Source organism: Coptis chinensis, chromosome 3 (genome assembly GCF_015680905.1).
Source record: "Coptis chinensis isolate HL-2020 chromosome 3, ASM1568090v1, whole genome shotgun sequence".
NCBI classification, from domain to species: domain Eukaryota; kingdom Viridiplantae; phylum Streptophyta; class Magnoliopsida; order Ranunculales; family Ranunculaceae; genus Coptis; species Coptis chinensis.
The window spans coordinates 12,063,991-12,079,523 of record NC_141458.1 but is presented as its reverse complement, the minus strand read 5'-3'; the positions used below and the strand labels follow the sequence as shown (position 1 = coordinate 12,079,523).

Genomic DNA, 15,533 nt, shown 5'->3' with positions numbered 1-15,533 from the left:
ATGAATGTGTGTTGGGCTGGTTTTAGTATGAGTCGTGGGCTGATTGGAAGTTGGTGCGGTAGTCTCTATTTCCCGGTGGTGGGAAGTAAAAGTAAGATTTTGATAATGATTACACCTGGTGGTGACTTTATCTGAGACGTTCTGTCTCCAGCCGTTTGTTCGTCCTGAGACATCTTTGAATGAGCTTAGGCGTACCACCTACATGAAGGGAGCTGCTCACAGATCGGTCTTGGAGGTCGATGTCCTGAGTTTGCTTATGCTTCGCGCGTGCGCTATATTCCTTAATGAGGATATTGCTCCCCTACACCACTTACATGAAGGGAGCTGCTCACAGATCGGTCTTGGAAGTCGATGTCCTGAGTTCGCTTATGCTTCGCGCGTGCGCTATATTCCTTAATGAGAATATTGCTCCCCTACAATAGCCATATCCGACCCGAACCGGATCCCTGCCCTAGTTGCCATGTCTTAAAGAGGTACAGTCTTATTGTCCCTGCTGGGTGTTCATTGTAAAAGAGACTGCCACACGTGTTCGGCAGTCTTTCAAGCTAAATGTGCTCATAGGAAACCGATATTTACGTCTCTCCAACCAAATCAGCCACATAGTCATAAAAGAAGAATATTTATTTCCGGCTCTGTCTCTCTCTTACACCATAGATGAATAATAATAAAGCTGAATCTCAAAATCTTGTAAATGTTGTGCAATCCAAATTTTGCATTCGTGTTGTTCTATTTGCAAGCCAACCCCATGAACCAAACAGAGCACTAGTAAGTAGTAAGTACTAATAATTTCCAGGCCCAAACAAAAGATGGTAATATATCCAATAATAATACTCAGCTATGGACTGCTCAGCAGCAAGCACCACTCTTCACTTCCACCACCACACTCCCAAACGCCTCCAAATTTCACCGAAATTCCAAAATCTCAAAACCCACATAACCCGCCGGTCCCTAATTATCCTCACATCCACTCTATCCCTCCCCACACCACTCTCCCTAAGCAGTAGTGAGGTCACTCCCACACGACAACCTGACGTCACAATAACCGACCGTGTCTACATAGACTTGAGCATTTGCCCAAATTACTTCCGACCCGACCGAACCTTAGGCGACGACGAATACACCGCGTGTGAAGAAACCGAACCATTAGGCCGAGTCGTAATTGGTCTATACGGAAAACAAGTCCCATTAACTGTCTCCAATTTCAAACAAATGTGTATTGGCACGTCAACTGGTTCGTCCTATAAAGGAACATTAGTACATAAAATATTTCCCGGGGAATATTTCATTGCTGGGAAACAAGGTAGGAGAGATAAAGGTGAAGTGAAACCACCTTATGATGAGTTGGCCAGAAATACGGAAACGGTTGAGAGTAGAGCGTTTCTTCTACAACATTCTAGACCGGGTGTTGTTTCCTTGTGTTTATCGGAGAATGATGATGAGGATGAGATTAAGTTGGACCCGGAGTATAGGAATGTTGAGTTCTTGATTACTACTGGGCCCGCACCGACTCCGCAGCTTGATGGTAGGAATATTGTGTTTGGGACTGTGCTTGAAGGTTAGTTAGTGCTTTTTCTTTGTTACATTTCTTGTTTTCACTGTATTGCTTAACTAATTAACTGAGTTACTCATGTGAAAATGCATGTTCCTAAGTTTAGAGTTGGGAATAGATGGAATCAATTTTATTTTCTTTCACTTGTTGAAGAGAGTGTAGTTACCATAACTGTAAAATCCAAGCAAAGGGTTAACCATGTGAACATTTTGTGAGCCAAAATGTTGAAATTTAAAATAAAATACGACCATATGAGAAATTACACAAGAGAACTAGAGTGGCAACTTTGGCTACACCAGAGGAGGTCATAATATTTATGAAAGCTTATGTATGTCATTGGTTTAAAATCTTCAAGGAGATTAGATGGTGCTTTTTTCGTGTCTTTTGTAGGTAGCTGGGATTGTTTATTGTCTTTATTCTTTAGATATGGGGTGACAACTTTTGTTTCTCAACTTCGAGGTGTATTGTTTGTAGTTCTCTTGTATTTGGAGGTTTCTTGGTCTTTGTTTCTCATTATTGAATTACCATCTCTCGGAGCCAAAAAAAAAGAAAGAAAAACAAGCAATTCATTGTAGAGAATAAAAGGAAGGTTATGTGATTCCCTTGAGGAACCAAGGTACATACTTAGATACCAATTATCTGACTAGAATAGTTTAGTAAGTTGCTAATATTTACGTGACTAACTACCACTCTGTTCTAGTTACATAGATACTTTCTTTTTTCAAAATTAAGTGGAGAAATACGTTTTTCTCTTAGTGTAAGAATCATCGATATATAACTTAAATAAAACCTCTTTAGTTTTCAGTATCAGTTGAAGATTTCTGCTTCCGTATTTTGTTTAGCGAATTTTCTTCAAAAGCAACCTTGTTATTTTTACAGTCATTTCTGTTCTGTTTTGAAGGGAGATAGAGAAGAGCAGAGGACAGAGGGACCTCTCTGAGTTAAAAAATTTGCAACGCTTTTCTAGTCAGAGTATTCAATGAGTGAACTGTGATCTGTAGGTTTTAGTTCATTGTGTATTTATTTATTCATTATATATAGACAGTGCTAGGTTGTGGACTGTGGTGTTATGGTTGTATCACTATGGTGGCGGTGCTTAGGCTTTGGCCTATTGTTCTTGTCTTTTGGCTTTTCTTTACATGATGTTTATGTTTTGTTTCTTATTTTCTTGTCCTTTCTACGTGGGGCTCATGGGTTTTGGGATTGGTCCTCGAATGGTATTCTGTAGTCTTCGCTACTCTATGAAGCATGGATACTTCTCCAGAGGCAAAGTATTTGTGTGTCCGACATGTATCGGATACTTACACGCCTCAGACACATGTCCGATACTCCATTTGGAGTATTTGATTATCAAGTGTATTTTACAATTTTGGACACGCTGGGGATATGCACAGGGAATTATTTGTGTTTTTCTTAGTTTTATCAATCGTAAAGAATTATAACAAAACAGGACCGAATATATGGGTTTTATCCACTCGTTTAAAACAAAATTGATTTTATGCTTATTGCTTAATCTTTTAGAATTGGCCATACTTTGAATTAGATGATTAGATTGAAAATTTGGGGGAGAATATTAGTTTTCAATTGTAGGTATACATCTACAATGTTTCTTTTAGCATATCCTTCACATATCAACATCTCACTTTTTTTTAAAATGGCGTATCCATTGTGTCCCTGTCGCGTTGGGCCGTATCCGTGTAGTGTTAGTGCCTGTGCTTCATAGTCGCTACTGTTCTTGGTGCTGATGTATATTCACTGTGATACTAATATAATATCTTTTATTGAGAAAAGGAAAAAGCAAGGTATATCTGTTATTTTTTAGTAGAAATGCATCGAGTTAAAGTTGGCAATATTGTTATTTATGAATATCCAATATAAGATGGGCACGTGTTTTACAATGGGTACATTTGATACTAAAAAGTAAAAAAATTTATTTTTCTGTGAGCTTTTTGATACCAACATGTTGTGATACGTGTCATTATTTGATCTATGATTTTGGCGAATGAAGCTGTATCCCCCTAATAAGTATTCATAATCATCTTATTTGTCGTTCTTGGGATTCAAATAATAAGGAAGTGCTCTATACTCTTTTTTTGCTTAGTAGGTTTGAATCGTGTTAATGTCAAAAGGTTACATTTATAGTGTAGTAAGAAATCTGGAGTAGTGAACTCCAACTCATGCTTTAGAAGCTCGACCAAATCTATGGTATTTTCTATATTTATATCATGGACCTCCACTTTGTTTAGATCCATGGGGGTTTACCATCACACAAAAGCCATTGTTGTTACTAAATCTAACACCAAAGTGTGCTGTCATCTCCGCTGCAAAGTTCACCTCTGGAGTACGCAAGATGTTCTATACTGAAAGAAGGGTTGTACATTACTGAGATTAAGTTACAATAATGAGAGATGATATTGGTGTCAAAGATATAATGTAATATCTCTTTGTTGTTCTGAAATTCACCCATAATTTTTGTCTATCTTTTTAGTATTTGTAGTCATGAAGACACCAGGTGATTTACATACGTGTCTAAACAAAGTATAAGGGTCTGCGTATCAAATACAATGCTGCTACCATCCCAAATCACCACTCTTTGACTTCACCAAGCCTCCTCAAACCGCCACTTTTGTCTCTCAATCACAAATCTGAAAGAACAAAGAGAGAGCAATACTGGTGAGAGGGTGGAAGTTCTGGGGAAAATATGGTTGTCCTTAATTGTTGAGAGCTTGGTTTTGTGGGGGTGCTCTGAATATGGATGACCATCCTCGGTAGTTTTGGTGGGCGTAAATGACTTGAATGAAAGAGAAAACTGTTAGAAAAAGATAAGGTAAAAAAGGATCAGAGTAGCTCTAATATCCCAATGTATTACTATTGTATGAATTTAGTGCTGCTTCTTTGTCTTCGCTTGTTTGCCTTTCTTTTAAAAAATTGTGTTCTCTCGTACCATGATTATCTATTTTTTACAACCATTAAATATTCTTCTGTATCTCTGTTATGTTTACCTAGATTAGTTTTATCTATATTTCAAATCCCATTTTGAGTTTATGACTACTTCTTTTAACTATTTTTGAGTTTGTTTGAGATGGAGGTGTGACATTACAGTCTGGTCTTCAACTAGAAAGGTGTCCAGTTCCCTAATGGTCAAACCTTGGGAGGTTGGGCCTAAAATCTTGGGAGCAAACACCTTCAGTGCGAAAGGGATTTAAGATTTTAGGGGGGATAAAGTAGTAACTATTGGAAAGAAAAAAGGTGGAACATGATGTCGAATACAAACTTCTACATTCTGTTCAATCAATAGTTTTTATGTAAATAATAAATGCTCTTTTCCTCTTTTGCTCTTGGATCTCTTTTCACGGAATTTAAGAAGATTGCAGCAAGTGATGTCATATTTATCATTTATAGGGTTTTCATGGTGCTTGCAATTATTGCCTTTTTTACTTTCAACTTGCATATGGTTGTTGTCGTTCCCTTCCTATGGATCTGTACCGTCACAAAGTGGAGATGCTTGTGCACTTGCCTTTACTTCTTCTTTATTTCGAGTCTGTCTTTTCGTAGGGAAGGGAACAGGTTGGTTTCAGGCCTGGTTGAAATATATCCGAATCCGAATCCAAAACTTGTTTACTCATCCGAACCTGAACACAACTCACCTGAGCACAACTCGGGTCACAAATTCCATTAGTATATGAAACTGAAATTTATATCAGGTTTGTTGGGTTATCAGCTCGAATTCAAAACCGTCTTCCATCTCTCCAAAACTCCCAAGCCTTTATTGTTAAATCTCAAAAAACCAACTGTGAAACAATATAAATATACAGTTTAATGTAAAAAACAAGTTTGGAAGCAATTTCCATTGCATATCTTCATCAGATCTGTATGAGAAGAGCAGAGAAAGGGAAGAAGAGTTGAAAAGTTAAGATTTTCATCATTAGATCTGTTTAGGAAGTGCAGAGGAAGTGATTCAGAGGTGGAAATATTATTGAATTCATTGCAGATCATGCTAAGTAAAGAGAAGTTAAGAAATTCCAAGGAACAGCCATCAGTCACTCAATGAGGGTTTCAAAGAACTCTGCATATGCTCTATCGACACATAGGGTCTATTTTGTGTTCTGTTTTCTCGGTAACTTACTTTTAAATTGTATTTTATGACACTACCCTTAGTGAATTCTTAAATTCCTTTAGTAGCTAATCGGATCTAAACGGGTTTTCCGGGTGTCAAGTATTTTCCGAACCTGACCAGATTATGTATTTTGGATACTTTAAGATACCAAACCTGGCATTATCGGGTTTCTGTGGCGTCGGATATTGGGTGAATCTGACCTGATTCTTTGCCGTACTTTTCGTCATTCTTATTTATTTCTAGGCTTCTAGCAGATTATTCGTTTTTTGAAGAAGTTTTGAAGTTTCTAGTGTGATCTCCTAGTATGTGAGTATTAACACAATAATTATGTGCATAGGATGCAGAAATTGTCAATCCAAATGTGGCGTGTGTGTATCAGTAGTATTAAGATTTTGATTTGTTGCTTACTTACTGTCCATTACTGTGTATGTCATTTTTGGTTCTTAATTATATGTTGGACAGTGCACTGTGAGTGAATTTGTGCTGGAAGAATGAAAAAAATAGAAGTGGTGCTAAATTGTTTATTAATTTTTGTTTCAGGCCTTGATGTCGTAACGACCATAGCTGCTATACCTACTTACAAACCATCTGATCGGATACGCCAATTCAACGATTTGGCTGAGTTTTTTGGAGACGAAAGAGCTCAGAGTGCACGTAATATATGGAACAGACCTCTTAAAACAGTCTATATAAGTGACTGTGGGGAGCTTAAAGTGGCCAAGCCTTTGCTTTCTCCAAGTCTGCCTTGATTGTTCCTTTTCGAGATCCAAGGGGTATGTTCATAATTTGAAAGTTTTACTTCATCTACTGATACATTTTGTTGTTCCTTGTTAATTACATGGTCAAAGTGGTAAACACACTTCATACTATTTCATTTTCTTAAATAGTATAAGCATTACAATTCTTTGTGGAAGTGAACTTTTCCTCAAAACTATATTTTACCCTTTTTTGTTAGCAATGCTCATATATTGTGGTCATCTCGGCCAGCATGTTATGTACAGTGTCACTAAACGTACATGCATTAGTATGTGTTCCAGAGCCTCTGTATGTACCATTATATCATGATCATTTTAGCAAAGGAACGTTGCATTAAAGAATCCTTGACACGGTTGACAAAGGGTCAACCATAAAACCTTTACACCAAAAAAAGATGATCTCTGACTCCCAACACTAATCCCAAGAAAAAGGCCCTGATTGTAATAAAGGAAAGTGTGGTTCCAGCTGCCAATGAAGTATGTGTTACTTGCTATGATTTGTTTGCAGGGCTTTATGGAAAGACATAGCCATCTCCTTGGCTCGGCACAGTTAACTACTTCACTTTACTATTTACCTATAATATGCTTTGCAATATGGCCTAGATCAGTGTCGAGTCGAAATCCAAAGGTGTTGAAACATTTTGCTTTGTTATTTTCCAATATCTTGTAAGTAGTGGTTAGATGAATATGGAGTGGAAATATGAAGTGGGGGTAAGTTTTATCTTTGAGATCGGTAATACAACATAAAGCTTGTCAGTAAAGCTTTCTTCTTCTTCTTGTTCTTCTTAAATTTCTGTGTATTTTGATAATCAATAGTTGATCGATAGTGATTTTCAATCTCGAAAAGGTCAGATGATTTTCTAATGAGTGTGGACATATACCAACCTAAAAGGAAATCGATTTTTGATTTATGATTTTTGGTGTCTAGAGTTGAAATCGGGTGGGGCAAATATCTGATGTAATATAAGTGAAACATCATCTACTTTGAGGGGGACCATAAAACCATTTACTTTTCCTTTAATCTTCTTTTTTGAAAATCGGTGTCATCCCATCATCATCATTTTTAAGTCCTCATAACCTCATTTGATGTTTTTGTGGTGTCCATAGTTTCACGAGGGGATTAGATTGAATCATAGTTGGTGATTTCGAACGAAACCTCAGAATTGAAATTGAAATATTCGGTATGTGCCGCTGGGGTACTATTGTAATTACGGTTAATTATTTGAATTAGCAGCTAAAATCCCTAACCCTAGCTTTACATCTCCAGCCAAATCTAAATTTTAAAGTCTGCTGATTTTCGAAGAAAAATGATATGTTCACCATCAATTACTTTCATCGTCTTCTCCATATAGGGATGATCTCCAACAATAATCGGATACTTGTTTTTAGTCACCACCATCATAGAATCCAACGCCACACCATCTTAATTAAAATGGTTGGTGATGATAACCAGATCTGGGGAATCCAACGGCCCAGATGTATTTTGGAAACTTGTTTATTTCGACACTGTTGTCGAAATGCCAAACGGAATTTTTTTTTTTTTGTTTTTCTTTTTTCCCAAAACAATTCGGAATTTCAATAATTTCGAAATCAGAACAAAGGATTGAATGCACGAAGAAGGTAGGTAAAGCAACAGAAAAAAAGAGTTGGACCACTGACATTTGCCAGATCGATGAAGGTAAGGAGATACTCTCAAAAGTCCTCTCAGTTGAAACAAGGATTTGAGATCTCTACAACTGGGATACAGAGATTATCTCTGTAACCGTGTTATCTTGCCATTGATCCGAATCCAAAATGTATGTGTATGTCTCGATATCTGTGTGTGTTATGAGATGTGTGTTTATGCGCTGAGATACGAAATGTGTGTGTGGTACAGATTGATCTCTGTACCCAGTTATAGTGGAACCGGTCTCATGAAACAAAGCTCTTCTGACCCTCTTAAATTGGACCACACAAGCTGTGCTAAGTTTATGTCTTTACTCTCAATCTTGTCGTCTAATTAAGGTCGTGGCTCTTCATTAGGTGACAATGCAGGAGCGTCATTTCTATTCTACTGATCATATATCAATGTCATAACACGTTCCTAACCTTCTTTTACGGTTGATAATAATGCACTTGGAGTCCGGTTCCTCTGTAACCGGTACAGAGAATCTCTGTAATTGTTATAAATTTTGTGCCACCTGTCTACTTTAACAGCCCCATAACTTCCGTTAGTTTTTCTTTTTATTTCATGTATTTCCATTTTTTCTCTTTTTAATATCTAATTAAAAAAAAATCATAATTTAAATAAATAAACGACCCATCTCAACAGGGGTGGATCCAAGGGGGGCGGGGGGCTGCAATTAGTGTCATGATTTGGAACATAATATTGAAATTCTGCTCAATATTTTAGTTTTTCAAAAAATTGAAAAAAACAACATAGGGTCTAATATTGATGATTTTGAAATTAGTTGAAATTCCGAATATAACATGGGTTGAAATATTATGAATTTCATTTTTTGGATAGAGCGGAGTTATGATAATTTTGAAATCCTAAACTATGGCTGCAGCTAGGGCCGGTGGAACTTGGGTCGGGTTAGCCCAAGCTTGATAGGCTAAAACCCGATTTTGTTGGTCCTGGGCTCTAAAGCACGGACGCACTAACCCACGCATGGTTCGATCAACTAAACCCGGACATGGGTCAAACTAAACCGGGTGGGAATTTGGGTCAAGACTTTTATTCACACCGGATCTAAGGTCAACATAGTCAGAATGCGGATTTTGACCCAAAAAAATTAAAAAATAAATCAAAATAATATTAAAAAACTCAATTTTTTCATTTTTTGTTTTTATTAAGACTTATGACATGTTTTTAAAGTTTGATTAGGAAATATTAAACTTAATTTTGTGGCTATTTATCTTTAATAGTTTTGAATTTATGAATGTTGATACATTTAATTTAGTTTTTAATATTCAATTTATATAAAATAAAATATATAGAAAAACGATGGGTCTAGTGAATAGTGAATGTGTGTGGACGTAGGGGCATTTTGGTCATTTCACTTTTTTTATTATTTTTTTTAAATTTTGAGAGGTAAAATAGTAATTAATTTTTGAACATAGTTTAATAGTAATTCAAAACTAATGTTTTAAACTTAAACTTTAAAAAAAAAAAAAATTAATTATAATGGGTACCACATGCACAATAGCTAGTATAAAATAAAATTATAAATATTAATTAATTTCCGCGTCTTTTACTGCGTCCGCGTCCTACATTTTTGAGATATAACTGAATCACCGCGTCTGTGTTTGCATCCGTGTAACATAGGTCCTAAGCTAGCATTTCAGATCCGTGATGCGGGTCAACATAGGCTTGGTATTGACCCAAAAATAAAAAATAAATCAAAATATTATTTTGGTTTTTTTCATTTTTTGTTTTTATAATATCAAATATTAGGAAATAAAACCCGAGCCCTTTTGCATATATGATACATTTAATTTAGTTTTTAATATTTTTATTAAAATAAAATTTATTCTTGAATAGTGAAAAAATAAGGTTGAGAATATCAATTTTAAAAGAGTAAAATAATTGAATCAATATCAGGTTAGTTTCATTGATGAGCTAGTATAAAATTTCAAATAATCAAATCCCTTTGATTTGGTTAGAATATTAAATTTCAATGTTATTTATCTCTTAATTTATTTTTTTAATAGTGAAAATGCGTTGAGTTCTTCACTGTTTAATATTGAAACCCGAGAAACTTGATCAACCCAACCTGACCAACTTGAGTTAGGCTTGGGCTAAAAATTTAAAGACCGACTATAACTTGGTCCCGGGCTTGGGTTAGGCCTCAACCCAACCCAACCCGCCCGAGTTCCACCCCTAGTTAGGGGTGCAAACGGATAGGTTCAGATTTGGATATGGCTGTATCCGAATCCGAACTTATGCACTCATATCCGAATCCGATGGATGTACAACAATAGTATATGAAGATGTCCAAATCGGATATCGGATAATATCTGATCCGATAAAAAATATCACAAAAACTCAAAATAAAAATTAAAATTAATAAAACTCCAAAGTTATATCTATCTATTCATTCAAATAAGGAAACTAAATTATTAGCAGCACAAGAACAATTACCACCTTCACTTTCAGCAAGTAGTAGCAATTACCATATTCAATAACAATTACTAAATTATTATTGAATATGCTGGTGGTGGTGGTATCATAGTTTTATTTTTAAAAACATTTGAAATGATTTATCGTTGAATTAGATCCAGACTTGCTTGTTCTTGTTCTTGTTACTAATAGGCTGAGAATTTGATAGAGGAAGAAGAGGTGGGTGTATTTGATTCACACAGGGAGATTGAGAAAAGAGGTGGAGAAAATAGATGATGTTGTGAGCCGTGATGGTGTCATGCGGTGGTGGTATTGCCTTTGAGAACATCAGAACTTGAGGAAGAAGGGGACGGAGTGGTGTACTGGTGTATTGAATGAACCTATAATTTCAAACTTTTTCTTCCTAAAACACTGGCATTAATAGTTATTGTTACTGGGATAATGGACCATATTTTATAATAATACTTAAATAGTTAAGTGTGTCGGTATATAAGAATGAAATATTGCATTTATGTTATAAGAAACCGGATTGGATATTATCCGATAGAAATCACTTGAATTTATCTAAATTATTCGGATAGAAAAATTTATCTAAATCCGAATCCAATATCTGAAATTTTCGGATAATATCCTATTTTTTGAATACGAATACAAATCGGATTCGGATTTTTGGATATCCGTCTGCACCCCTAGCTGAGCTACAGCTAAGGGGGGAACGGAACGGGTTCGGTCGGATATGGCTATATCCGAATTCGAACCCGAATAGTTTGACAATATCCGAACCCGAATAAAACCGAAATCTTATATCCGAATCCGACCAACCCGATCGGATAACACTAAAAATGCAAAAAAAATCCAAAAAATATATCCAAATCCGACCCCGAACCCGACCCCGAATAAATAAACGGATATGAAAATCGACCCAAACTATTCGGATTCGAGTCAAACCCGACCCGATTCCTGCCCTAGCTGCAGCACACCCAACTTTTATGTTGAAAAAGAAAAATACTAGTTATAATAGTGTATAATTCACCAAAAAAAAATATATTTATAGTGTATGTTAGTTGTAGCAGCCCCCTTGAACGGCAATCCTAAATCGCCCCTCCATCTTAGTGGCTTAACCTTTATTCCTTTTCCTCTAAATCCAGTTAACCGGCCTCCACCCCACGTACAACCCCATTCATATCATTATATATATTTTTTTAGGATTCATGTCATTTTTAAGTTAAGACAAACCATATTAGTCATTTGATCATCTGGTTTGAAAAATTGGGTGTGCTGCAGCCATAGTTCGGGATTTTAGAATTATCGAAATTCTGACAAATCCAAAAACCAAAATTCACAACATTTGTCATATTTGGAATTATGAATAATTTCGAAATCATTAATATTTCGACACTATGTTGTTTTTTTCCGTTTTTTTAAAACCAAAATATTGGGTGGAATTTCGATATTTCGTTTGGAATCATGAACACTGACTACAGCCCACCCCGCCCCTTAGATCTGCCCATGGTGAGATGGGTTGGGGTTTTTTTTTTATTATTTAAATTATGAACTTACGATACATGGGGTTTTTTTAGTTATATATTAAAAAGAAAAAAAAAATACATGAAATAGGATTTTTTAGTTAGATATTAAAAAGAAAAAAAAAAAACATGAAATGGGGTTTTTTAGTTAGATATTAAAAAGAAAAAAACAAATACATGAAATAAGAAGAAATAAAAAGGAAAACTAACAGAAGTCATGGGCTGTTAAAGTAGACAGATGACACAAAGTTTATAACAGTTACAGAGATTCCGTCTCTGTACCCGGTTATAGAGGAACCGAACTCATGCACTTGTACCACTTCTGTTTCAGGAAAATACCTTTTACCTTGGTACTCCATAGGTCTTTAAATGTTTTCCCCACCTCATAGTGATGGTATATCTGAAGAAGCAACCTTTTTATGGGATTTGTTCTTTTTACTACTTTTACTTTTTGCAAGTCAAAAAGTGTATTTAAAACTAAAATGCTTGTGTAGAAGACAAGAAAATATTTTAGACTTACGGAACCTTTAAAAGAGAGACTTGGAGGGAATATATTTTTCCAGAAACCAACAGAAAGAAAAAGATAACGGATAGAGATACATAGATTCTTCATATTTAGTAGCTTGTAGAATTTTCCCAACTTCTTCCATCTTCCATGATAATAAACTGCAACATTTGTTTCTTTCTTATTGTGGTACTTAATGATGTTGTTTGCCAAAACCCTAACATGAGATGCAGATCTTGGGTATATTTTGCCGATTCTTCCTAGCATTGATCTCCCTTTTCACTTTTTGTTGTCTTTCAAGGGATTGCTTGGTGCAACTCTTTAAAGGGTAGCTTCAAACCATTTATTTGCACAGAATGGAATAGGTTCCGAAGTATAATAAGTAGTTCCCTCATTCAAAATCTATGTCAATCAACATCTATATGAAGATAAGGAAAATTATTGAGGCTTCATGAAGTGATTTAAGATCATTGGATTGTCATAAGGATCACCTTTTTGGTTAAGAATTTTCCAACAGCAGAAGAATAAAGGAAATTAAGAGTGTAAATAATTGGATTAAAGCACTACTATAACAAGATACTTCAAAAACTCAACTTTTATGGATGAAGTTCAATACTTCAGTGTGGGGTACTTGCATGATTCCTTTGTATTGTTTCACATCACATCAACTAACTTCCATTTGAAAAAATATATAAAGCATTTCCCACTTTGCTTCTCTCTTTATTTCATGCATTTGTTTGACCTCTCGCGATTATAGTGTTGGTGCAAAATTATTGTGACATATATATATATTGATAATAAATTAATAACCCAAGGTTCATTTTCCGAATAATTGAATTTGTACACACCATAAAGTAGTGGAGTACTTCTAAACTCGGGATTAATTGACAATAACCCTTCGTTCTAATTGATCAGTATTTTTCAAAGTAGCAGAAAGTAGATATTTCTGGCAATGTTTTCAATCACTCAAATACTATACACCATATATATCGCGGCATACTTGGATAAAATGTTACAGTTGGTTTATTTCAAAGCATTTTTGCCTTTCTATGTCTGTGTCAAGAACCATCACTTCATGCCTTGGACGATAAGGTGAGACTATTTTGAAAGCTCAGTCAAGTATTTAACCATGGATTAAGACATGGAAAGAAGTTTCATGGTGCATATATGATATATCATGCCTCAGAGGCAAGGTTCAAAATTTAACCTAGAGTCCATCTCTTCCAGGACATCTCAGTCCCACAGTACTGGATGGATAGTACGTGGGCAACATGGTCCATCGGGAAATAAATTGTTTGAAGAAAGTAGGGGTGGAATTCGGACGGGTTAGGTCGGGTTGAGGTATAATCGAGTCTAATTCGAGTTTCAAATGTTTCAGTCCGAGTCTGGGACCAAACCCTAGCCGGTTTTTAAAGTTCCAGCCTTAGTTTTAGCCTACCAATTCAGGTTGGGTCGGATTGGTCAAACTTTTCCGGTTTTTTTTTTTTTAAAATTATGAGGCAAAAAACACTGAAATTGAAATCTTATAATGAAATTAAAGAGATTTGATTGTTTGAAAGAGAAATTAACCTTGTTGATTACATTATTATTTCTAAAATAGATATTTTCAACTTTATTTTTTTTATAAAAATAGAATAATTGAAAGATAAAGATATATATATATATATATATATGCTCGGATTTTTTCGGTTTTTTAATATTCTAAGCCGAGCCCAACCCAAAACCGAATCGGGTTTTTATTTTACAAAATCAAACCCGGACCATAGATATGACATGTTAGCCCAAAACTAACAGAAATCGGATTTTATTACATTGGCTTAGACTAACCCGACCCAAGTTCCATCCTAGAAGAAACCGGTTTATGACTTATTTTTAACTGTATGACTGTATGAGTAGTCTTTTTGAAACTTGTTTTACTATCCCGACGCTAGTCACGGCGACGCAGCAATATATCATCAACCACGGAATCATAAATAAAGGTTTCGAGATGCGATGGTATACATGCATGCAGCATGCAGCCCTTATAACTTCAGGGTATTCATAGCTGCCTAGTTGCTACTTGCTAATGTACATTAAGGAGATCTCTACAGTAAGAGGGTTTTGCCAAATCTTAGTTTTTAAGATTGGTTTACTTCGAAGCAATTTCTTTGATAATAAGAGAATAGAATAGACTTTACTATAAGTTACCGCCACTTTACGTCTTTACCATTGTTGTCTCCAACCATGTTGAACACTTGAAGTTCTCTTTCTCACAATCTGTAAGTTGTAACATCATAATGATTGAAAAACAGATATATAAAAAAATCCTAATTGTGTACACTACTCACAGGACAGGAGACAAGTTTGGAACTTCTTCTATTCACACATGTGATTCACCATCCACACCATTAAAAACTGCTTCTACCCCACCTACAAAACTATATATATGACCAAATCAAATCAACCATAATATAAGTTATATAATTAAATAAAGAAGATGATACATTATGAGATTTTGTACAAGACATTGGTGGATGAGCTGGTGTTACAAAGCCTAACATCAAGGGTACCAACTCCATCCTGATAACATAAATCAAAATTATAAGGACTAGACTTACCAAACATAACCAACACTTTCAATAAATTAATGTATCAAAGGTGTGACATTAGAGACTTTTTCTTTGCTCTCAATATTGTCTTTGTCCTCTTTGTTGGTTAGTGTTGTTGGAGTGTGGGACCTTTTTTCACCTCCGAAATGATAATGTGATGTGTTTTGCTTAATTTCTACGTTGGCCCCACAAAAACCAAAGACTTGTAAGTACGTAACCCATTTCTGCCCCCCCTGACTTTTATAATTTTGACTACAAGGAAGTAGACCCACAAATTAGTTTGATTAAGCACTAGTCGTGACTTGCCAGCTTGTGAGTTGTGACCGGCCCCGTTATTGAAACTACTTCAGCTCAAAAATTGACAATGGGATATTCTCAAAATAGAAATCCC

At 35.5% G+C, this 15,533-nt stretch overlaps 1 protein-coding gene across 2 annotated transcripts; it reads left to right on the top strand.

Moving 5' to 3' along the window:
* Positions 1 to 606: 606 nt before the first annotated feature.
* LOC147507966 (Cyclophilin-like peptidyl-prolyl cis-trans isomerase family protein) lies at positions 607 to 7,211 on the top strand. 2 transcript variants are annotated; one of them, XM_086600603.1, is made up of 3 exons: positions 607 to 1,555; positions 6,207 to 6,439; positions 6,930 to 7,211. In XM_086600603.1, the coding sequence occupies exons 1-2, from the start codon at positions 838 to 840 to the stop codon at positions 6,413 to 6,415; spliced, it is 927 nt and encodes a 308-aa protein (XP_086456729.1). In that variant the 5' UTR covers positions 607 to 837; the 3' UTR covers positions 6,416 to 6,439; positions 6,930 to 7,211. The 2 variants fall into 2 exon arrangements, with proteins under 2 accessions (XP_086456729.1, XP_086456728.1); XM_086600602.1 differs by lacking the exon at positions 6,930 to 7,211 and having other exon boundaries at positions 608 to 1,555; positions 6,207 to 6,660.
* Positions 7,212 to 15,533: the final 8,322 nt, after the last annotated feature.